The sequence below is a fragment of the Lycorma delicatula genome, chromosome 7 (assembly GCF_047948215.1).
Source record: "Lycorma delicatula isolate Av1 chromosome 7, ASM4794821v1, whole genome shotgun sequence".
In the NCBI taxonomy this organism is placed as follows: domain Eukaryota; kingdom Metazoa; phylum Arthropoda; class Insecta; order Hemiptera; family Fulgoridae; genus Lycorma; species Lycorma delicatula.
This window is the reverse complement of record NC_134461.1, coordinates 77,547,557-77,572,943: the sequence shown is the minus strand read 5'-3', so window position 1 is coordinate 77,572,943 and position 25,387 is coordinate 77,547,557. Positions and strand designations below refer to the sequence as shown.

Here is a 25,387-nt window from a genome sequence, read left to right as displayed (position 1 = left end):
ATGAAATTTATTTTAATTCTTTTAATAATTAATTGTTATTTATTGCATTTTCATCATCAGTTCTAATTTGTAAATTATTTTAATTCCTATGTCTGTACCTGTTTTATAAAAGTTTTTTTTTTGGATGAATAATTCGGTGATATTAGAATTTTTTTAATTGCTTAAAGGTCGTTTTTCTCTATAATTAAAAATGCTTAAAACATAGCTTGTTAAAAAAATATGACAATAATAATAAATCATTTACTTAAAAATAATATTTTATTTATTTTTGGAATTTATCGTTTTATTCTTACTTTAAAGTTTAAAATGTTAGTCGTAATAATGATTTTAACGCTTACATCATTTTAAGTGCAAGAGAATAAATGCACAATTGGAGTGATGGCTGGTTGATTCGATTGCCGGTTGTTTATGTATGTATAGTAGATACCATAAAAAAAAACAAAAAAAAAACGGTTTAGGTGACCTGACGTGAAACATCAATTGCTCCCGAAAATTAACTATCTTGGGGTGAATTTTTACCGATGCAGATGTCCCTCGGGGCATCTGCATCGATGGCATCTCTGCGGGGCCTGAACAGAACGCTGTGGTGTGCAATCAGTTTGAGGGCGAGATAATGTCCTCCGTTAAAGCCACTACTGGCTAGTAACGGAGGGGGTGGTGTAGCGACCGGACACGCTATGAGGCGGGATCTTCTCCCCTCGGGGGGAAATCGAGATGCTCCCGAAAATGGCGAATAATAACAAGCATCAAATGGTAGGCTTACTAAGAAAAAGTGAGGATTGAGAGTGTCCCTGTCGCCTTCTTCACGTAATCCAATATACCGTTCCGAATCAGCATGTCATGCCAACCAAATACAAATTATATTCAATCTTATAGTAACACTTTCAATCAGTTAACCTCAACGATTGGCTGTTTTTCAGAAAACGAGCTGACTCTTAACGCTTGTACTTATGAGTGGTTTTCATGCCCGGCCATATCAAAGAATGGGACCAAACGTGTAAAGTAACGAACAAAAATACTCATTTTATGTGGAAAACGATGTCTATACGATGATTCCATTTAGTAGAAAAACACTGATAGACTCGGGGGCGGATCCAGAGGAGGACCATAAGTTGGCTTCCCCCAAAAGCCTTGTATTTTGAAAACCCAGTTGAAAAGAATTGAAACATTTTACCAATACTGTGTTGTTAAAATAGCCAGTTGCAAGTTACAACTCTTAATTAACGTGAATATATATTATTTCTTAATTGACAATTAAGAGAGGCTGATGTCATTTGCTCTAATACATATTCATAATGATATGGAAATTGATATAGATCGAGTTATCGATCGGTATGCTATGATGCGTAATCATCGAAATGAATTTATTTTGTAAATAAATTATTGTATTATTATTTTATGAAATAAAATGGGTAAAATTTTGAACTGTAATGAATTAATTATAAATATTGAAATGAATGAACAAATAAAAATCAACTATTCTTAAATCTTCATCTTGCTATATTTTAACCCATCTTATATTATTATATAATTTTGGATATTTGCATGGCAGTTTTGATTAAAGTTGTTAGGACTATACAGTCCACCCACCAGGTTGGTTTAGTGGTGAACGCGTCTTCCCAAATCAGCTGATTTGGAAATCGAAAGTTCCAGCGTTCAAGTCCTAGTAAAGGCAGTTACTTTTCTACGGATTTGAATACTAGATCGCAGATACTGGTGTTCTTTGCTGGTTGGGTTTCAATTAACCACACATCTCAGGAATGGTCGACCTGAGACTACAAGACTACACGTCATTTACACACATACATATCATCCACTGTAGTAATACCTGAACTCGCATTCCCGGAGGCTAAAGACCAAAAAAGAAAGAAAAAGGACTATCAGACCGAAATAATTAAGTTAGTTATTCCGAGTTACTTTAGTTTCTGGAGTCCCCTAGAGGGTCACTTCGAATAATTTTCATAAATCGAAATATAATTGAAGAAACGAGCAATTTTTAGGGTTTTGCCTCTTTTACAGCAATACTTATGATTGATTAAACGATTTTTCGTGTTAAAAAATAGTTCAGAATATAGTATATATCCAATAAAAGTGTATGAAATATTATATATCCAGCCCAATTAGAAGGGAGTAGTAAAACCCTTTTGACACTCCCTATATTAAGTGGCCCCCAAATTCAGTTGCTGGATCCGCCCCTGGATAGACTACGGTTATGTTTTTAATACTGCTTTCATATCCTTGTTCCATAGGTTCAGTTTTTGGCCCAGTTTTATTTCCGGTTTACATCAATTAATAGAGGAATAATTTAATACAGGGTATAGGTTATCATTTATCAGGATAATACGAATATATCAATTATCTGCTAAAGTTAAACTTTATTCATTACAAATTTTCTGATAAATTTGCAGCCCTTGTACATGTATATATAAATATTTAAGATTTTCCATGTGCATCTAAAACTCTTTAGCCTTAAAAAAGAGACTGAAGATATGCATAATAGTTATAAAAGTCATAAGGATATTGTTCATATTGAACAATATTCTTTAAATCTATTTCAAAAGGGTTTAACCAATACGTAAACTCTCAAGTAAAATAAAATATGAAAAATCATTAAAGACTTTTTTAATTGATGGTGGATTCTACTCTGTTAATGTTTCAATTTCCCCCAAAAAGTAGGTTTGCTATATTACATTATATATGTAAAGTAAATATTACATTTAGTGGTGGTATTGACCATATGCACTTTCATATGGTCAAAATACTTATTTTAGTATAACTAAATATACTGTAATGACGTTTATTTATTTTTTCCTCTTCCTGTGTTTTTTGCAGTCTTAAGAATTTGTCTTTCACAAAAAAATCTACTTTTTGTATTCTTTTAGTAGTTTCCTTTATTTTACTACATATAGTTTATATTCTACTGGTCGATACATTTATCTGTCTGGTTTAATTACTTATCGTTATTATTAGAAAGAATTACCCTGAGTGTTCATAATACTTGTAATTCAATTTACCTTCCTTCGGTTAAAGCTAAATAATTATGTTTAAATATCATAATGTGACAATTGCTAAAACATAACCGGGCCATTTGATCGATTTATATCTATATGCATTATATAAATCATTATTATTCACGATGATGCACTCCCTCTATGAATCAAGAGACCTTGCCGTTGGTGAAGGGGCTTGAATGCTCAGTAATACAGAGTAGCTGGACCGAAGGTGCAACCATATCGGAGAGGTATCTGTTGAGAGGCAGACTAAGGAATGATCCCTGAAAGAGGACAGTAGCTCTTTTAGTAGTTGTTGAGGGCGTAGGTCAGGACGACTTAAAAGGCCATATCAACATCACTCAGTCCTCTGAGTACTGTGCAGCTGAAAGCAATGGAAAACTGCAGCTGCGTTTTTCCAAGAAAATGTAGCTCTCTGCATTTTCATATAGCAATGATGGAGGCTGAGATCTGAATTTAAGAGAGCATTAAAAGATCTGAATGGCAGAAAGGCTCCTGGAATAGACAGAATACCTGTAGAATTACTGCGCAGTGCAGGTGAGGAAGCGATTGATAGATTATACAAACTGATGTGTAATATTTATGAAAAAGGGGAAATTCCATCAGACTTCAAAAAGAGTGTTATATTCATGATACCAAAGAAAGCAGGTGCAGATAAATGTGAAGAATACAGAATAATTAGCTTAACTAGCCATGCATCAAAAATCTTAACTAGTATTCTGTACAGAAGAACTGAGAGGAGTGGAAGAAGTGTTAGGAGAAGACCAATTTGGTTTCAGAAAAAGTATAGGGACAAGGGAAGCAATTTCAGTCCCCAAATTAATAGTAGAAGGAAGATTAAAGAAAAACAAACCAACATACTTGGCATTTATAGACCTAGAAAAGCCATTCGATAACGTAAACTGGAATATAATGTTCAGCATTTAAAAAAAATTAGGGTTCAAATACAGAGATAGAAGAACGATTGGTAACATTTACAGGAACCAAACAACAACAGTAATAATTGAAGAACATAAGAAAGAAGCCGTAATAAGAAAGGAAGTCCGACAAGGAAGTTCCCTATCCCCGTTACTGTTTAATCTTTACATAGAACTAGCAGTTAATGATGTTAAAGAACAATTTAGATCCGGAGTAAAAGTACAAGGTGAAAAGATAAAGATGCTACGATTTGCTGATGATATAGTAATTCTAGTTGAGAGTAAAAAGGATTTAGAAGGAACAATGAACGGCATGGATAAAGTCCTACGCAAGAACTACCGCATGAAAATAAACAAAAACAAAACGAAAGCAATGAAATGTAGTAGAAATAACGAAGATGGACACTGAATGTGAAAATAGGAGGAGAAAAGATTACGGAAGTAGAAGAACATTGTTATTTGGGAAGAAGAATTACTAAAGATGGACAATTTATTTACATCAAAAATTAATTTAAACGTAAGGAAAATATTTTTGAAAGTATATGTTTGGAGCGTAGCTTTATATGGAAGTGAAACTTGGACGATCTGAGTCCCTGAGAAGAAAAGATTAGAAGTTTTGAAATGTAGTGCCATAGGAGAATGTTAAAAATCAGATGGGTGGATAAAATGACAAATGAAGAGGTGTTGCGGCAAATCGATGAAGAAAGAAGCATTTGGAAAAATATAGTTAAAAGAAGAGACACACTTATACGCCACATATTAAGGCATCCTGGAATAGTCGCTTTATTATTAGAGACACAGGTAGAAGGAAAAAATTGCGCAGGCAGGCAACGTTTGGAATATATAAAACAAATTGTTAGGGATGTAGGATGTAGGGGTATACCGAAATAAAACGACTAGCACTAGATAGGGAATCATAGAGAGCTACATCAAACCAATCAAATGACTGAAGACAAAAAAAAAGATGATGTAATTTTAATTAATAATATTGAATGACGTCCGTATTACTAATTTGAGGATTTATTTTTTATAATTAATTATAATTTTCCATAAATTTGTTTTTGTTTATCATGTTTAAATGATTATTTAACATCAAGGCCAATTCAGTTATTTGTAACATTATGCAAAGTTGTATAATTTTTAGTCTCATGTTATTAGTTAATAATGAATGTGAATGTGTTATAATTGTATATAAATTATTAACGTGTTTAAATTTTGCACATGTTTGTCTAAATAGACGTGCAATGTAAATGATCTTTATATGTAAATACAAATTTTAGTTTTACGTATAAATACATGACCATTTCTTTATTTATTAAGAAATGGATCAATAAAGATAATGAAAAAGTGGTTCGACTGTTATAGTTTAAAACTGTAAATTTTGATTAACGCAGATCTTATGCCATAAATAGTTAAATCGAGGTGACCTCGTTTAATTTTTCGAGAAAACTTTTGCCAAGTTTCTGTTGAATTTTATCATACTTTTTAGTATTAACATACAATATTTACTACAAACATGAAATTTTGGAGTGGTTGATAATTAGGAAACTCATTTCGATCGGTCGTTAATAAGAGAAGAAATATTTTTGTATCTAAATTGGAAAAGATCAAACTGAACTTGATAGGCGAACAGGCTATCAGTACGGGGTGTATAGATCAACCGAATTGCTAAGAATAGTTGTCTGAGCATGTTCTCAGATTGTAAAATCCCGTATGGCTCTTTAGGTCTACAATCATAAATACATTCGTGTAATTCTGAAAGTAGACCATAAAATATAAAGTAATGCATTATTGTATTTACACGTTATTTGTACGGATGATACAATAAAAATTAAATTATATGTATTTAGTGGGCATTATAATAATTGTGGCGTAAATTTGAAGCATATTGAAATTATTATTTTAAATCTTAAAAAACATACATTTTTCTTGATTTATATATTTATTTCGTATTTAGTAACACTAGTTTTTACTATACAGTACATAATTTGCATTGTAATACTTAAAAACAGAAAAAAATAAATAATAAATATCACTACAAATTATTGGTTACAAACTACATAACGATGAATCATATGCATTATTCATACATACAAATAACGTAGGAATAAAATAACCGTAGGAGTAAAATGTTTAAGTAATCCTTTTTATAATCAACACAGCGAAATTAACATAGTTTTAACTGGATAGATATTCGATGTACTTGTACACGTTCAGTTGTCAATACAGAAAAACTTAATGGCTAGTCGTAAAACTTTTGATAAAATGAGAAAAAAAAATTAATTTCTATTTCAAAATGATTCCACTAGTTCGAAGTTTATTTTAGTAGGTACAAGTTTTTCATTCTGTAACCCAAGTTTACTCTTTACGATGTATGATTTGGCCTTTGCAAACAAATAACTCATCACTGGGAAATCAGTAAAATTTCTACAGTTATATGAATTTAAACCTGTTTTTTTCTTAATTTATATACAATACGCTTTATAAAAGCTTATTTTACAGAATTTGAACTGTTACACTAAACGTTTCGGGACCTGTAGCAACTCGTAGCTAAAATTAATAGGGGTGCTGCTCCAGAAAATTTTTTTCTGGCCTTTTCAAGACCATGGTTAAAATAAAATAACCGAAAAAAATTGAATCAAATAGAGTAGCTGGAAGCAGGATAATAATCTAATTCTAAAGAATATGGTACGCGGTTTTTAAGCATAACACACGCGGAGTAAAAAAAAAAATCTACCCCACCATCACGCCAGGATCGGCAGTGCTCTTTCTCCATCGCAGCCTCGCATGCAGCTTCCTTTGTGCGCATGCGCACAATAGTCAAACACCACGCCGCTGGAACTGTGAAGCGCACAGTTCCATACAAAGATTTTTGAACCTTTTTCATAAACTGGGAGATGACTACTGACATTAAGCTTAAGGATTATATATTGTACAAGTATAAAGAAAGAATTAAAAAAGAAGAACTCATTATATTAAATGTTATCGATAAATCCAGTGGAAATAGGGGGTGCTGCAGTTCTACAGTGCCTATACGCGAGCCGCCACTGTTCGGGACGGAAATTAAGATTCTTTTAAGCTGATGATACTTCTGAATTTCTTGAACTAAAAGGCTGAAAATTCATTGGTATTATAAAATCGTATACTGTATTGAAATCTGCATCCGCTATATTCTATTAAACTATTTCAAAAATAAACTAAAGATCTGGTATTTTATTTTTTCCTTTAGTAATAGATATTAAAGTTTCCAAATATTTTGTTAAAAAGACTATTAATGAGCAAATTCAAGATAAATCAAGCAAATGTAAGAATAAATATAAATTTGATAACAGATCAGAGTACATCAACAAATAGATAAATTAAAATAAAACAACTGTTTACACCGAAATGGGGCGAATCCCTTACCGATATTAACTTTGAAATAATTTTAACCGTTTAAACATTTTTTCATGGAATTTTTTTTTAAATATCCTTAAAAGAAAAGCATAAAAATATTTTCTTTAAAGTGGAGCCTTCCTTAAATTTTTAAAAGTATTTCCTTATTAGATAAAAATCGATTCTAATTATAAATTTTGTTATCTTTGTCAATTGAAATCATCTGATAAAATGAAGTTTTAAACTTTAAATTTCAAAACAACTTCGTCAAGAGAGATGGTGAAACCTTCGATTAAAATTTAAAATAAAACTCTTGCCATTTCTACGTAAGACCGACTATTAGTTAATCTAATTTGTTTTTAATATTTTAATTTTTTTTTAGATTTGGATTAATACTGCTAACAATAGATACCGCAGATAAAGAAACGTCAACTTTCTAACTTGTAGCATCATAACAAACCATGCTTCTAACTTGCCCCGCTCAAATTTTTTCGACCTTTAATTGAGCGTAACCCAACCAATCTTCATAAAATTTCCACATGCACAACTTCAGATACACTACTATGCCATATCTAAATTTCAATGGTTGATCAAGTAGTTTTTGAAATTTTTGAGCTACAAATTTTATAGGAAATTTTTCATATATATATAATACTTTCCTTACATTTATATAAGGAAACCCCAATTTAAGTGAATGGTATTTTCGTACATACCTCAAAACGTAAAAAAAAATTATTTTCAACCCCTCACAACTCACCATGCGACTGAAAGTAAAATAAGTCGGTAAAAATAATTGTCTAAATGCTTTCTTTTATAATTATTTTACCAGCATGCGAAGTTGACAAATCTCGTTCGAAATTTAAAATAAATGTGCTTACAAAAATTTTTACAAATTTATACACTTTTATTTTATTAATTTTTTTATAATGTGAATTCGGGGAAGCGAATAAGTATAAAATTACATATTCCAATATTAATATTATTCGTGGTCTTATAAATTAAATATAAGTTAATTTATAACTTATATTAAATTATAATTAACTTAAATTTAATTTATATCTAAAACTTTAATTAGGATTAAGAAATTTTATACGTTCTCTTAAAATGTTCTAAAAAAAATCGAATCGAACAGAGTTTCCTGTGGGATTTAAGTACAGATCCTCCGTTGAACTATTCTTTAAACAATGACCATTGAACAAACTGAAACAGAGAATTGAAAAATGCTCAACCGGAGCAAAAATTACGTAGTTTCACAAACTCCTGCTTAATGAAATGAGGACTTTAAAAATGCAAAAAAATAAAATGATTGAAGAGTTTAATATCTTTAGAACGAAAAAAGGAAGAAACGATGTTGAGTTTAGAGATTATAAATAGTATCGGGCATAAAAAAGTTTAATAAAATCGGTTCAGCTATTTTTATGTGATGCTCGGACAGATATATTGACTTTTTTTTTTTTATTAAGAGTCCTTAAAAATATTAGAAATATTACAAAATTTTTTAATTTACAAAAGATTATAAAATTTCACTATAATTCAATAAATTGATCAAAGTGATTGTGTATTTCTTTTGTATATATATATATATATATATATATATATATATAGAGAGAGAGAGAGAGAGAGAGAGAGAGAGAGAGAGAGAGAGAGTGAGTGAGTGAGAGTGACGCTAATAAAAAGTGAGGAAGTCTACAGTAAAAATGTTTAATATAACGAATGAAATTACATTGATCGTAATTTAATGACGGATACAACAACCATAACCTACAGCAACTGGTTAGACAGAGAATGAAATCCGTAATATTTACTGAATTCAAGGTAAACGCATAAAATATTATAACTGTATTTTCAGAACTTGTTATCGTATATACTTCAAGTAATGCGCAGATATCTAAAAACCTTAAGTTTACTCATTCTGTAACAAATTTATTTTACTCTAGAAGAGTATGGGTGGACATAAAGGATTATGTAATTTGATGCATTCAAAATGTTTGACCTTACAAAATGTTTTTTAAGATGCAAAATGTATAAAATTCTAGTAGAAAAATGTAATTATAAGACGTAAGAAGTAAGATAGTTCGGTGTTTTCACTAAATTCAAAATAAATTGACCAAAGCAACATCATGGATGTCTTTTAAATATGACAATAGATTTTACGCAATAATCTTCACGATATTTTAATGCTGTAAGAAATAAAAGATCAAATATTGAAAACTTTTCATTTGCATTTTATTTAATTATATTAAGTTTGACAACTCCTGACAATGTTTACTCGCTTATTTATTCATATAAAGTAAACGATTACAGAATCTGAAAGAAAAACTGCAATTTTAATTATATATATAAATTATTTATTTATATATATATATATATATATTTATTTATTTATTTATTTATTTTAAGATAAACAATTTCAATTACTAATACATTTTTTCTCAAAGCAACTTTTTTTTCTTTAATATGCCAACTGTTTTTCTTTGTTGTTTCAACAAAAATTGACTGATTTTTTTTATTAATCACTTTTAATTTATTCAATCGATTTCAGAATTTTAAAGGTGCACGTAGATAAACTAAATTTAACATAATTTCTTTAAGTTTAAAGGTTGAAAAATCAGTTAGATTACAACAATTAGTATTACTTTTTTTTATAAATTTTACTAAATTAATTTTTGTAAAAAAAATATATGATATAAACAGTTAGTCGGTAAAGAAATTAAATATTAAAATCTGTTTAATTATCTACTTTTCTTATTTAAATTTAAAATTTACATAAGTATTTATCAAAATAAATATCTTTTATTTTTTTTAAATATTCCATCCATTTATTTTATATACATAAATGCGAAACGTTTGTGGGGGGGGGGGGTTTCGTCTGTTTGTTTTCAACATCACGTGAGAACCAACCGACCGATTGTTTGCTTATTTTTAGGATACATTCGTGTTATCCTAGCGAAGGTTTTAAGCCATAGAGTGAAGCTCTAGTCCCCTTGTGGGTGAATTTGTAAATATTTTCTCGTCAAAAGTCTGTGAACTTTAGTTACTATAGTTACTACTACTATTCTCTGTTTTGTAATTTAGTTTCTTTTGTATATTTGTGAAGTTTGTATACTTTAATTGTTATTTATCAAAAGTATTATTCACACAACTATGAGCACAACAAACGCAGCAGGATTACCGGGAACGGTTCTCCCTGACCGGCTAATTAATACATAAATTGATATAATTATTTCTTTCTTTATTGTAATACAGTTAAAAATCATTTTATTTTAACGAACAGATTTCTAGAAAAAAAAAATGTTTTCGGATGAATCTTTTTATACACATCCTTTTATGAATATTTTATCATATCATTTTAAATATATTTAAATGATCAGAACTCGTGAACCCTTTCAGTGTCCTTAGAAATTAATGATTTTAAAAGGAAATGAATTAAATGAAATCAATGAAATTTAAAACCTTTCATGTAAAAATATTTCATCGTATAAAAGTTATCGTATATTTCACAAACGATAGCGCATGCAGGCGTTTATATATGTAAAGATATTCAATTATGTCACTCTAGAAAGTTTCCCTGCACTTATGCGGTATTTACAGTATTAAACTAGAAAAAAGGCGGGCTTATGGTACGCCGAAAAAATCTTACATGGTTTACGTTTCATTAAATATGATTTTGTTAAATTTTTTTCCCAATTGTACTCAATGTGTGCGCGCGTGTGTTTTGGTAAGGTATCGTAGAAGATTCTAGAGAACACACAATACCAAATAAGTAGACAAATAATTTTTTTTTGAAAAAAAAAGTTTACTTGTACTCATTTGTTTCCTTTCCTATAGATATTAAATTAGCATGTTAAAAAGTACGGTTAAACTGAATCCAGTTTAGATTCTACGCGCGCGCGCCCACACACGCACGCACGCACGCACGCATATATATATATATATATATATATATATATATATAACATAATAAAATCTTTATTATTATATAAGGATTGATATACTATAATAGAAAAATAATACTTATTAAAAAAAAATATTTATTTTTCCCGCTGTTTGTTCTGCTGCTGGACAAAAAGTTATCCTCTCTCTCTTTGGGAGTACAGTACAGTTATATTTTTGGGATATATTTGATGATGTTTTGAGTATTCTAAATCCCCAAAAAACTACACATTTGGTTGAAAAATGTTGTATTATCCAGATGTGTGTGTGTGTGTGTTTACGCTTATAAACAGGTATATTAATATTATAATAACAGGTAATTAATTTAATTATGTAAAATGATTATTTTATTTAAATGAAAGTTAATTACATTTTAACACATTATCTACTGATAATGAATATCATATTTTGTTATTGTCAATATTATTTTGATTATTTCGTTAATAAAATGTTTTTAATAAATAAATTATTATATTATAAGAATATATTGTGGAAATCTGATATAATCATATTCATGACTAATATTTTTGTCTTTCAATGATTAACTTGTAATATTTTAAATTTCAATTTGTTTTTTATTTTAAACCTGATAAATTATGAAGGTTTTCTTTTTAAATGTATTAACTGGTTTTGATGAACGTGTAAATATTTAACTGAAATTTAAACATTTTACTTTGCTTATGAAAACTAGAATTTAAAGATTATTTTTATTAATCGTTATTATTACAATTAAGTTAATTTTTTTAATCTGAATTGATATTGTTTCTTAATTAGTTAATTTTTAATATATTGTGTTAAAGGTAAATCTGCAAATCATTTATTTAATAGAAATATTTCTTTACAAACTAGTTTGAGCTAGATAAATATTAATTTCATCAATAAATTATTTTTCATAATTTTATTTTATTTATTACAACAAATTACCAAATAGATTTTACGTTTAACCCATAAATAAATCTAAGTGAATTTGAATTGATTTTAATACATTAAAATACAATAAATAGAATAAAAAAACAAATATGTATTGAAAATATTTTTTAAATGAAAATGAAAGTTTATATTTTAAGTGGTATTTTATCACATATTATACAAGGAATTTTTTTGTAGATTATCCAATGTTTGTATTAAAATTTAGTTTAGGTATCTCTATGGTTATGACAGCTTCATGTTTATACATACACATACTAATTGAAGTTGTCATTTAATCTACGTAAAACCTTTTAGATTTTAAGAAAGAATTAAGTCCATAATCATTATCCGAAGAATAAAAATATTTTTTAAATTTATTTAAAGGTATTAATGAAAGATCCATTCATGTATGTGGGATCTAAATAAAAGTAATAATTTCAAAATAATTACGATATATCAAAAAATCAACATATCTTAATACATTTAATAAGCCTTTAATTTGGTTAGCCTTGCTTTTTTTAAACTGATTCATTTTATCAAAATACAGTTAAATAAAATGCATTATTTTGCACCATTATATCAAGTATAAATTTATTTAAGCTACTTTTTTGCAAGAAAAATCCCCAATTTATAGTCTCTACTTTGCAGTAGTTATATAAAAAAGAAATCAATATTATATTTCTATAAAAAGAAATGTTTAATATAAAAAAATACTTGATATTTATTTTAAGAATCTACATTAATATTTTCCTCATAAAAAAATTATAAAAAATAACAATTACACTCATTTATAACAGATTTTTTGTTTGTTTTTGTAAATAGAAATGTTTTTGTTTTTTTGAAAAGATTTTTTTTTGTTTTGTGATAAAGAAATTGTATATAGATTTTAATTAAGATTATTAAATATATGTGTTTTTTAATAACAGGTACAAAAACCTGTCTACATTATGTTATGTTCGTCAACCGTCTTGATCTGTACAACTTGTCTGTTTTAACTGTTAAGTTTTTATTTCGCTTTGAAATTAAAATATATATATTATTAAAAAAAAAAATTACAATGAAATTGTAAACCGTACGGTAAGACTCTTGCAGATATCATTTCTTCCGTTCAAAAAACACAGTAATATAAATAAAACTGTTTTTAACAAAACGATACAGATATCAAAAAAGCTAAGACACTACATTTATATTATCAAAATCTGTTATTAATTTAGAATTATGTTTCAATAAAAATACATGTTAAATGTATGTAATAGACAATAGATATACAATAATAGATAATAAACTATCTTTAAGCGTTCCATGCAAAAAATAGAAAAAATTGTTACAAAACACTTACCGGCCTGATTTTATTTTTTAAACAACGAATAATACATATTACATTTACAAATATAATACAATTCTTTTGATTATTCAAAAGAATTACATTGGCAAAGTAATTACATTTTGACAAATAAAAATTTTTTCATATATTTTTATTTATAAAAATCTAGGAAAAATTTCAATATAGATATAATCAGTATATTTCAAGTTTTGCATATTTACTTACCTTAACTGAACATAAGTAGTAAATGAATTAGTAGAAATTATTTAGCATTTATCAGTATTTTAGTAGAAATAACTTATTTATTTTTTTCTAAAGAATTTATTATTAAAAAAAAAACTTAAAAAAAAATAATTTTCTAATTACCTGAAAAATGTTGTAAATTCGTTTCATTAACCTTATCTAGGAAATTAGTATGTATATTTTTCATTACTTACTAAAATAGCGGATTTTTTTTTTAATTACAATTTTTTTGTGGAAGGAAGGTAAAAAATTATAAAAAAATATTACTTAATTTTTGATTTACAATTAATTATTCTCGTTTTATTTATTTGCTAATTTTACTTTTATTTATCGATCTTTGTGACTTATTTCTTCAACATTTATTTATCATATTGTAGATTTGCTACCAGTAGAGTAGGCTAGCTTATCAACAATTTCATGCAGTTTTATTTAAAATGTATTTTTTAAACATTTATTTAAAGTTTTTAAATAGTAATATAATAAAATTATACTTACATCGCTAGTAGGTGACATGATCATTTTCACTTTATAAATGTATTAAAAGCTGTACAAGAAAAAGAGTGAGATAGTGTGATAAAGAACGACCACGATGCCAAAGAATGTAAGCAGTCGTCGTCTATGCCTAATGAAGTGTGGTAGACACATTGATACAGTAATCCCCTCCAGTACAGTATACATTGTTGTTGATCTTGCGTCCTTGTTAGAGTCGTAGAATGAGAGGTTGCCCGCCTTGCATAAAGCTTCCTTCTGTTTAATATACTATCGTATAAAATATAAACAATTGCTTATCATGTTAGATTATAATTCGCATAATTTATTCATATAAGTATTTATATATATACGAGTATATATATATTTAAATTTGAAAACAGAAAATTTTTTTTGTGAATATATTTTTAATAACGTACAAAAAAAGTACAATTTTTTTCTCAATTAAATGGTGAAAAAAAAAACAAGGGCAATATATCGAAATTAATAACAAAATTAACATCTGTACCTTAAAAATTCATCTAATAGATCAATTAAAATTAAAGAAAAGTAAACGCGGAAAGTTCAAACTGATTCAAGGTCGACAATGGGATTAATTTTTTTAATTTATTAGAAAATTAACCCATCAAATTATGTTGCTGACGTAAAAGTATTGTACTTAATTAACAGTTACTATAAATAGTCAGGTTAACATATAAAAAGGCATCTAAATTTGAAGCGTAAAAATTTAACTAAATTTAAAAAAAAAGTATATATCAATTAGAGCTTGTTTTTTGTTTGACTTTTTACTTTCCCGTCTAGATAGCGCTACAGCTGTAGAAGGAAAAGTATTGTAATTGTTCAGTTAGGGTATATGAGGTTTTCACCGGATCTTGACGTTTTGATACCTAAGGAACCCAAAAAACCGGATGGAAATTTTTCGGATATTAATGTTCATATGTACGTGTGTTCGGTATTGGCCTCTAAATCACCTTATATCTCCAGAACTATTGGACCGATTTTGACCAAACTTGGTCAGATTACTTCTATATATGGCGCTAATGGTATTAAATTTTCAACTTAAAAGGTCAAGGGGGTGAGACTGTAGAGCAAGGTCATCCTCAGTATCTCGAGATTTTGCCTAATTAAGGTCATTTTTTTAAGCACATTTGTTAACAATGAAAAAATAACAATATTTGCAAAATCGCATCCCCCATCCCAAAAAATGCTCTATTTTGTGACGTCACAGATGAGCGGTAGAATTAAATAAATGAATAATATTTAAAGGGTAAAAAAGTAACACGATCTTTTTTCTGAAGAACGTTTAAATGGCATATGAGACGCTTCGTTTATATTTTCCGATAATATTTGATATTTGAAATTGCCATTTCTCATAACTTAAAATAATTCTCCATATAGTATGTCGATCTCCTTGGAGGAGTGGTAGCGTCTCGTCTTTCATCCGTAGGTCCCGGGTTCGAATCCCGGTCAGACATGGCATTTTTCATACGGTAAAGAATTCAATTTTCACATCCTAGACACAAGCTTTAAGCTTATGTGGCGATATCATCAAGAAAAAATATATAGATTTAAATAACTTTTATATTTACAGTTTAGTTCGTTTTAGTGATTGCGGATTATTTCAACTACTGTGTCTTTAAAAGAAAAGTTATATCTTCATTAACAGTTAACGTATATATTTTAATAGCAGTAAATAGTTTTAACAAAAGTTGAATACTTTATAATAAGTTATAAAATAAACTTCATATTTATTAAAAAAACGGTTTTTTTTTTTTTTTTTTTTTTTTAATTGTCATGATTGTTTGTGTGAGAGGGAATCGAGAATAAAGTACATTTAGTTTAGCGTGACTAAAACCACTAAATATATACATTTACCTCTGCATATGAAAAAGATGAACTGTAGTTCACCTTTTACTGAGGTTCACTGTGCTCCACATGCTTGTGGATTGCATACGTTATGCGGCCTTGCGTCGTAAATTTACATTGCTCAGGAATTTTCGACAACTGCTGGGCAATAATGAAGGTTTTGAAGCGAGTATTTTTGTATCTTCGAGCTATTAGTATTTTGCAAACTTTTTAATATTATTCTTAAATTCGTTTGTACGGTAGTTGTCTATTTTTGTGTTTAACATTTTGGTTTCAGGTTTTTTTTCTTTGTTTTTAGTATTTTTAGTTGAGTTTTTATTTTATTTTTAGATTTCTACTTTACGTTTTTATTTTATTTTAATTTCGTTGTTGTCTTATTAGATTTTATATTTTCTTTTTAATATTCCATGTTTTGTTTTCCGGGCGGTGATAACACCAAAATGTTTTTCACCCCCAAAAAATAATTAACATTTAGTTTACGTTTTTATTTTTGTCTTTGATTTTAATACTTTCGTTTGTTTTGATTTTTTTTTAACTTTCTACTTTAAGTTTTTATTTTGTTTTCATTTTTTATTCTATTATGCTTTTGTATTTATACTTCATGTATTGTTTTCCGAGCGTTTTCATTTAATTTTTAATTGTGAATTTTTAAAATTTAGTTTTTTAAAGCAAATACATCGTGTTCGAGTGATGATAACGTCGGAGCGTTTTTCGCCCAGCAAAAACTCAAAAAAAAAAAAAGAACGTACTGTGGTGTTTTATCTTAAGAAGAATTTTCGTATCACACCAAATATTGTAGATCTTTAGCCAATTTCTTAATCGCACATAAAACATCCTCAGAATGCTTTTATTCCGACCAACACCAATTACGTCACCTTCGACCTTGGGTAACTGGAAATTTTTGGCTTATCTTTACCAGACTTAAATATGCCACAATGATTAAGAAAAATTATGTCGTTTAAATTTAATAAATATATTAAGCAGAATTTATGTTTTAACAACTCTATTGTATACAAATGAGTAGATAATTTCATAATTTTAATAAAAAAAGGGATAGAAAAAGATTGTAAAAGGAATAAAAATCAAGAGGGAACCATGTGCTTGGTTAGAAAACACTAGGAAAGTAAAGAACATGGTTCAATTTTCGTGCACTTGTATGTAAGCTACTTTACAGTTATTTTTAATGCACTGAATTGTAAGGTTTTTTGTTTATTTTTTTGTTTTTTTGCTTGATAATATCGCTACATAAGCTTGAAGCTTGCGCGTGGAAATGAAAATTTGTAGTGTATAAAAAATACCATGCCTAACCGAGATTCCTACCCGGGACCTTCGGATGAAAGGCCGAGATGCTACCACTCCACCACGGAGATCGGCTTTCCTTCTTGAAGTAACTTCAGTAGTAGTATTATTGTTATAATATTGAACTTAGTTCTAATATTGTAAAGGCATATAACAGTTGGCGAAGGAATGTTATGAACAACTTGAAGGAACTGGTTAGACAACCTGGGCGTGATTTTATAGCGGGATTCCTAAATAATAGAAATTCCCGCTTTGGTTTAGAACTGCGGTTTCCAGATAAATAATGTTATAAAATGGTATACCTCATGGTAATATTTCAAGTATTACATATTTTCTATATCAGGAAACAAACCTATAAAATGTATGAATTTAATTATTGTAGGCTGATGATTTTCCAATTTACGTACCATCACGCTTCATGGGACGATCTTGAGCGGTTATTCAAAGTTATTTAGTTTTTTCATTAGATTTTCGTTAGAAAACAGCTTATTTTGAATTATATCCGTAACGTTTTTTTAATCTATAGTAAAATATTTTCAATCTCTGAGACGTCATGTAAAATGTTTTAGTGTACAGATAAATCCATGACGTATAAAAAATTTAACAAAACTCAAGATTTAGAATGTCAGATATGTTATTTGTCATTAGTTATATCAATCAATATGTAGATAGAACACGTTTGTTTAAACTCTATAAGTTTTGGTTATGGTTCTGTTGTTTATTTATTTCTCCGCGAGACAAACTATGATTGTTTGATCCCACCCATAAAATCTATCTTCATATCTATCTATCTTCTTACTTACTGCTAATGCTTTTCAATATAGCCTGACAATAAGTAGAGAGCGGAAATCCTTCTTTCTGTTAACGCGGGACCAACTAATAATGACTTACACGGAACATTTTAAGATAATCTCAACATCTACTTTTTGATCTTGATGATACGTACTGGCCTACGTTTTTTTGAGCGTCCCTATTGTACGGTCGTTATTAGAGTTCGTACTCGCTGTACGTTCTCCGTGGTTAAACTCGATAAATTAACCGATACAACTGTTCACATCAATGTGTATTTTCTCCATGACAATCTCCACCCTTAAAACATCAATGTAATATTAACTTTGTAAAAGAAAAAATGTTCTAATTACCGGGCATTCTATCAAGAGTTTTCAAAAACAAACCCACTTTGCCATGTTAAAGATTTTTCAGATATTTTTATTTACACTAAATCAGATCAAGGTGGTTCAGTTCAGCGTGCCCTTTGTGATCAGCCAAGGAAGTACGTTTGATTAGGTTTACCAAACAGGCATATTTAACGGCAGAATGTTTTCCTATACTAATGGTTTTTTTTTTTACGAATAAATAATGCCATATTTGTAAATTATGCGATTCGGTAAACGTTAATCAAGCACTATTAGATATGATGTATTATTATTGGTACTATTAGATATATTCTGTAATTATGAGTATATCGGGTGGCTGAAAGTAACTTACATCCCCCTCTAACTCTGTATTATGAGTATCACATGAGCATATGTCCCATTTAAAACCTTTGAGCCGCTCTTGCCCTCCTCTCCGCCACATCTGAAGTCCGAATACTCTAAATTGGGGCTTACTGAGTTAGCCTCTCTTATCGATGAAGATTTCCAAAGAGATATCAGGATACCTCAAATACAACAAAATTAAAGTGGAGGTTACAACCTTAGTTCTAGCTATCTGAAACAAACATATTGTTGCCCGTCCATTTTCGAATTGACTGATCATAATTTAGTTTTAACTGTATAATTTTTTACTTCTCATCTAACAATAAAAGAAATCTAAATTATTTATCAAATGACCATTGTTGATCTCATTAGAAATTTTGAATTGCTCCCCCCCCCCCCACCAAAAGTCAAAAAGAGTGAAATATACATTCATTAAAGTAGCCCCTGGGAACAAGGAAGAATGTCGTAAACCGTATTCAGTTATCTCAATTATAAAAAAACGTCAAAGGAGGGAGTGTAATTTACTTTTTAACCACCAGGTATATAAGTCTATTCATGTTCCAGTTTTAATATATATGTTGGTTTTTGTTAAATTCCTTGTCATATAGAAATCCTAGGAAATGAAGTAGCTACTTTAAACGATAAGGACGCTTGCAATCAGCCGATTTTTATAGAGAGCTTGTTCCAGTACGGTTATTCAAGCTTCGTAAAGGGTAGGTTGAGGACAGGATGGCAGAGTAAGCGGTTGTTCATTATCAGTTATAAGTATGTACGTGGAAATTGGTGATTCGAGATAATCGTCTTGAATTAAGTTGCCCTCTGCCAGTAAGGCTTGGGGAGCTTCAAAATGTAAGAAATTATTTGTTTCCTGTTGATGCTTCTAATTTCACTCTAGACAGTGACTGTGAAACGGTTCGTAGCGTTCTCAACTCGACTTCACGGCGAAATTTTATACCGGTAAGCGCTGGAAATTTTATAGTGAGAATGTTCTGGAAATGGGAAATGAGCCAGCACAGAGTAACCGTTTCAATTTTTCAAGATTGTAAAGCTAATTTCTAACATTTCGTTTTTTTATAGTTTTGTTCTTTTGGAAAGAAGTGTGAACTCTATACACTCCCATCTGTATAATTTTAAAATGTGTAATTACTGCTGTCTTTATTTGTTTTCAACCGACTTCAATAAAAGGATGACCTTTTGGATTCGATCCGTATGTAATTTTTTTTATTTATATTGTTAAGCTTTTATTTTTACAAAATTGATCAATTTTTTTGGTGATTTTTTTTGTCCAAGAAATTTCTCTGTTCTATTTGGTTTCCAGATACTGAATTGGAAGGTTTATTGATGAAAATTGGCTGTGTGGATGATAAGTAGATATTTTTTAATGTTTTGTTGCCATCGCCGTTGATACTATAATAATAACGAAAGCAATGTAATTCTGATATTCAAGATGTTTTTATGCGAAAAATAAAGAAGAAATATATAACTAAATAAATAATTACCAAACAATACGTATTCTTTTATTCAGGACAGTGTAAATTTACGTTCGACAGCAGCGTCTTGTTTCGTCTTGAGATTCCTTTTCTTGTTTTTATCAAGTAGTTTTTTGACTTTATATTTTCTACAAAAGGCTTTTTTCATACTGATAGCATTTTTGTCGGCTTATCCAAATTATAAATAAAAATGAAAACCTGAAAAATAAAGTAAATTTTCATAAAATGAAACTTATTTAAAAAACTGATCTAAAAAATCTCTTTTTTAAATTTAATTAAAAATAAAACACCAAATTAAGGATAAGTAAGTTGTTAATGTTTGGTTTTAATGAGGCCCCAACTTCCAAAAGTCAAAATTGAAAAAAAGAAAAACGTTTTGGTAGTTTATTTCATTATTATTTAGAATACATATTTCGTTACAAAATACAAAGTTCAAAAACACAAACCTTAAGGAAGGAAGAAAAAAAAAAAAGTCTTCCAATACATTAGATGTGCCAGTTATGCTCAGACCCAGAATGCCTTCACAGAAGAGTATGGGGTGGACGCATCAAACAAGTCCTCCATCATGCAACTGTACGAAATGATCCAAGAGACAGTGAATGTGGCAGATGAAGCCAAAAGTGGTCGATCGAAAGTGCTAACACTAGAAAAGTTGATCGACGTGGAAGCTGCATATTCTGTTGGTCCCAAAACATCTGTTCGACACTCCTATCTAGCCAGTCTGGTCTCTCCGTTGGTAGCGCTTGCACGTCATTGCGCAAGTGTTTAAAGATGCATCCGTACACAATTCGTGTTGGTACCTGCAGACACTGGAAAACGTTTAGCTTTCTATTAATGGGTCATGTCATCTGTAACGCCAGATGGGAAAGAACTCGATGACTGGTTTTGGTCTGACGAGCCACGATTCCATCTTGATGGCTACATGAATGCGCAGAATTCACGCAATTGGTGTACGGAAAATCTACATCAGCTGCACGGATAAAAAGTGAGTGTTTTGTGTGCAATGTCTCGTAGGCGAATCTTCATGACATTCTTTTATGGCACAGTGAACAGTGTGAGCTACATACAGATGGTGCAACAACTTGTAAACGCTATACCTGCAGACCGGCTAGAATATACGTGGTTTCAGCAGGCCAATGCTACGGCGGTTCATACAGCCAACAGTACTATGACTTTCTTGGATCAGTGTTTTCATGGAAAAGTAATTTCAAAGAGGTTGTGGCTCCCCCGGTCTCCTAATTTATCCCCTCCTGACGTTTTCTTGTGAGGATACCTTAAGGATGCGGCTTAGAAAATTCATCCTCACACTATTCCCGAATTGCAGAAGAAACTGGACGATGTGAAAATTGAACAGGTATTTAAGAGAATCCAACGACGAATTCAGTTATGAATCGCATAATGCAGATCACTATCAACAACTATTGTAACTCATTCGTTTTCCCATCAGGTTGCGTCACTTTTTTGACACTGCATATACAAGTTTAAAAGCAGTGGTGACAAGCTATTAAAATTGAACGATGTGTCGCTGCAATTCCTCAACAAACGTTACAACATGTGTTAAAGAGCACGCAATGTTGTATTCAATTATGTGAATCGCATAATGGAGGACACTTTCAACTAGTATTGTAACTTACTCATTTCCCCATAAGGTTGCGTCACTTTTTGAACACTATATATATGTATATACAAAAACCGTATGATAAAAGCCTTTATATTAACGTTTATTTCGTCACTTTTATTAAATATATTGTAACTGATAGAATTTTATACACCTTCTTCGGTTTGTTATTTTTATGTAAAGGTCTTAAAAACCATTCTGTGCTCTTTTCTGTCTTGTTTTATTCTTGACACTAAGAATTATTTTTGGTTCATGGAAGCTATTTCATTTTAGAATCTTTTTAAAAGTTTTTTTTTTATTATCCTTTTTTGATAGTTCAGTATTGAGTCTGTTCTGTTATTTTTCGGGAGATGAGAAATTTCTGGTTACTATCTATATAAACTAAAAATAGAAGAAAAAATAAAAAAAATAATTTTTTTATAGATTTTATATTTTCTGTTAGTTACTTACATAATATGTAATAATTGATGTTCCCAATATACGTGCGAGCTTTTTCCCCGTCTATTATTATGTAGATTTCATAAGAAAGCTACCTATTTATTGTAATGGGTACCATAATTCAACTTCTGGAAAATTTCGACATGTCTTCGCATTTCACATGCCCCAGACCCCAAAACCACCGTTATTTCAGATATATACATATATATATATTTCATTTTCTTGTGGACACAATAACTGCTGTAGTTTTAATAATCACTTTCAAATTGTTCCTTAAAAATAATCAAAATGTTGCTGGAATTGTAAGAAGATGGGACTTGTGTACTAAACATGTGAAACTTTTTTTCACAAGCAACTATTGTCGTATTGAGTAAATTTGAAGTTTTTCTTAACTTTAAGATGGAAATCATTTTTATCCACTACTTAGCACCTGTGAAATCTACCTCCGCCTTCCGACGTGCTGAAAGGGATTTTTTTTAGTTCATCTATCGTCTGGTTGTAGGTACATCTTTTCCACCCCATAAAAAAGGATGGTGCGTGGGTTTGTTTGTTGTATGTGCTTACATTTTTATTTTAGCTACTATTGGCGCAGAGCGGACCAATGGTGATGCCCCGGGGGGCTGCGTGCAGCGCACCGATTCATTTGTTCACTTCTCGAAGGATTCATTCGTTTGAACGATTTATACTTCTTGATACGAACAGTTTATCTAAAATTATATTTGTATTTTGGAGATATAAAAGGAAAACATTGGAGTTAGAATTTTGTTAAAAAATCACAACTTTAAAAACAGTTAAAAATGTTCAGAATTATTACGATTTTCGTTGTAAAGGTTTTTGTTGTTAGTACCCTAAATTCATGATCATTATTTAGTTAAAATTGGCAAAAACATTTAACAAAATAATGTGTAATGAAACATAAACCATGTAACATTTTCGCGGCGAGCCATAGACCCGCCTTTTTCCTAATTTTAATAAAAATTTTGTGAATTATTGAAAATTAATCAACTGATCACTTTGAAATAAAATGAAAATTAAAAAAAAAAATCTTATATATTTCTTATTTTTGACGTTATTGGTTGAATTGATGTAATAGTGTCCGTTTAAAAAGATTAGGAAATCGCTTTAGCACAAATTCGATTAGTATATATTTTTTATTTGTGATCTGTTAATTCGTTAAGATAACCTCAATTATTAATTGTTTTACCGGTAACCTCATGATTAAGGAACTACTTAAGTTTCTCAAAAATATCCTCTGGATGATGTCATTTTCATAATTTTGATCCACAAAGTTTTTTAACCACACAAATGAATAATTATATTAAAAAAACCGTATATTTTTTTAAATTAGAATTTTTTATAACCCACCGGGTTGGTCTAGCGGTAAATTCGTCATCACAAATCAGCTGATTTCGAAGTCGAGAATTCTAAGTTTCAAATCCTAGTAAAAGTCAGTTACTTTTATAAGGATTTGAATACTAGATCGTGGCTACCGGTGTTCTTTGGTGGTTGGGTTTCAATTAATTACACATCTCAGGAATAGTCGACCTGAGACTGTATAAGACTACACTTCATTTATATATCATTCTCTGAAGTAATACATTACGGTGGCTAAACAGAAAAAGAGTGTAAAAGAGAGATTTTTTTTTTTATAAAATAGGTTTTTTCTTTTTTGTAATTTTTGTCGCTGTTTTTGTCAGATTTTTACGATGATTTTCTGCGAGTTTGTCGTCTTATTTTTTTTATTAGTCTGGTTTTTCCGTATTTTATCTGACCGTTTGTTTGCAAAATACTTTATTGGTATCGATTATATTATTTTAATAACTTACGTTATCAATGAACATACAACTCTCGGTCACATTATTTTGTAAACATATTACTGACTGTTAAATATAAAAAAAATTACTATCAATGTCACAAAACAATTTTAAAAAAATGTTATCGTTTCTAAGAATGAGATTAGCGAGGTCATATTAATTAAAATTGATTAATTATTTTATTATTGTTCTAAACAGAAATGTCATTTGACCATTTTATTAAAATAAACAGTTAAGCATTGACAAATGTCCTCTTTTAGATTAAGGATTTTATTACTCATTTGTCGTTATAAATCAACCAATACTGATAAACTTTACTGTTGATTGTTGTAATTAATCTGCGATAGATCAATGTTATGTCGGCGATCCGACATTCCTCAAACCGGCATAGTCATTCAAAACTTTAACATACCCCCCATACCAGGTTTACAAGAAAGATGATTAGTAATTGATTTCTTCACTGATTCAAATATACTGAGGCATATCGGTACGTAAAAGCTTCCGAAATGCAATAGATTCCCAGTTCTGCAAGTTAGAAACACCTTCACCCTGTTTACACAGAAATTAGCTGTATAGAGAACATCACTACTCACAAAGAAAGCAACTCTGACTTGTGCCTCTTGTACTTCAGGTGCACCACTACGTGTGTCACGTGCATAACAAAAACCAAGGCACACTATCTAACCCACCGGGTTGGTCTAGTGGTGAACTTGTCATTGCAAATCAACTGATTTTGAAGTCAGCAGTTCTAAGGTTCAAATCCTAGTAAAGGCAGTTACTTTTATAAGAATTTTAATACTAGATCATGGATACTGGTGCTCTTTGGTGGTTGGGATTCAATTAACCAAACATCTTAGGAATGGTCGACCTGAGACTGCACAAGATTACACTTTAATTACATTCATACATATCATCCTTATTCATCCTCTGAAGCAATACCATACAGTGGTTCCGGAGGTGAAAAATTTCGGTTTTCAGATTTCAATGGAAATATCTATTTGGACCATCCCTGAATCCGTTTCGACTAGTTCGGCATAACGTCTGTTCCTATGTATCTCGCATAACTCAAAAACGATTAGCCGTAGAATGTTGAAGTTTTGGATTTAGGACTGTTGTAACATCTAGTTGGCCACCTCCCCTTTTGATTCCAGTTGATTGGACCAAAACTGTTCAAATGAAATAT

The 25,387-nt window shown here is 29.7% G+C and overlaps 1 protein-coding gene across 1 annotated transcript in view; it reads right to left on the bottom strand.

The window, feature by feature from the left end:
• Positions 1-14,367, bottom strand: part of LOC142328411 (uncharacterized) — a 53,837-nt gene extending 39,470 nt beyond the window's left edge. The window contains exon 1 of the mRNA XM_075372125.1: positions 14,208-14,367. Coding sequence (XP_075228240.1) covers positions 14,208-14,231 — 24 coding nt within the window. The 5' untranslated portion in view covers positions 14,232-14,367. The remainder of the gene's footprint in view (positions 1-14,207) is intronic.
• Between the last annotated feature and the right edge of the window lie 11,020 nt (positions 14,368-25,387).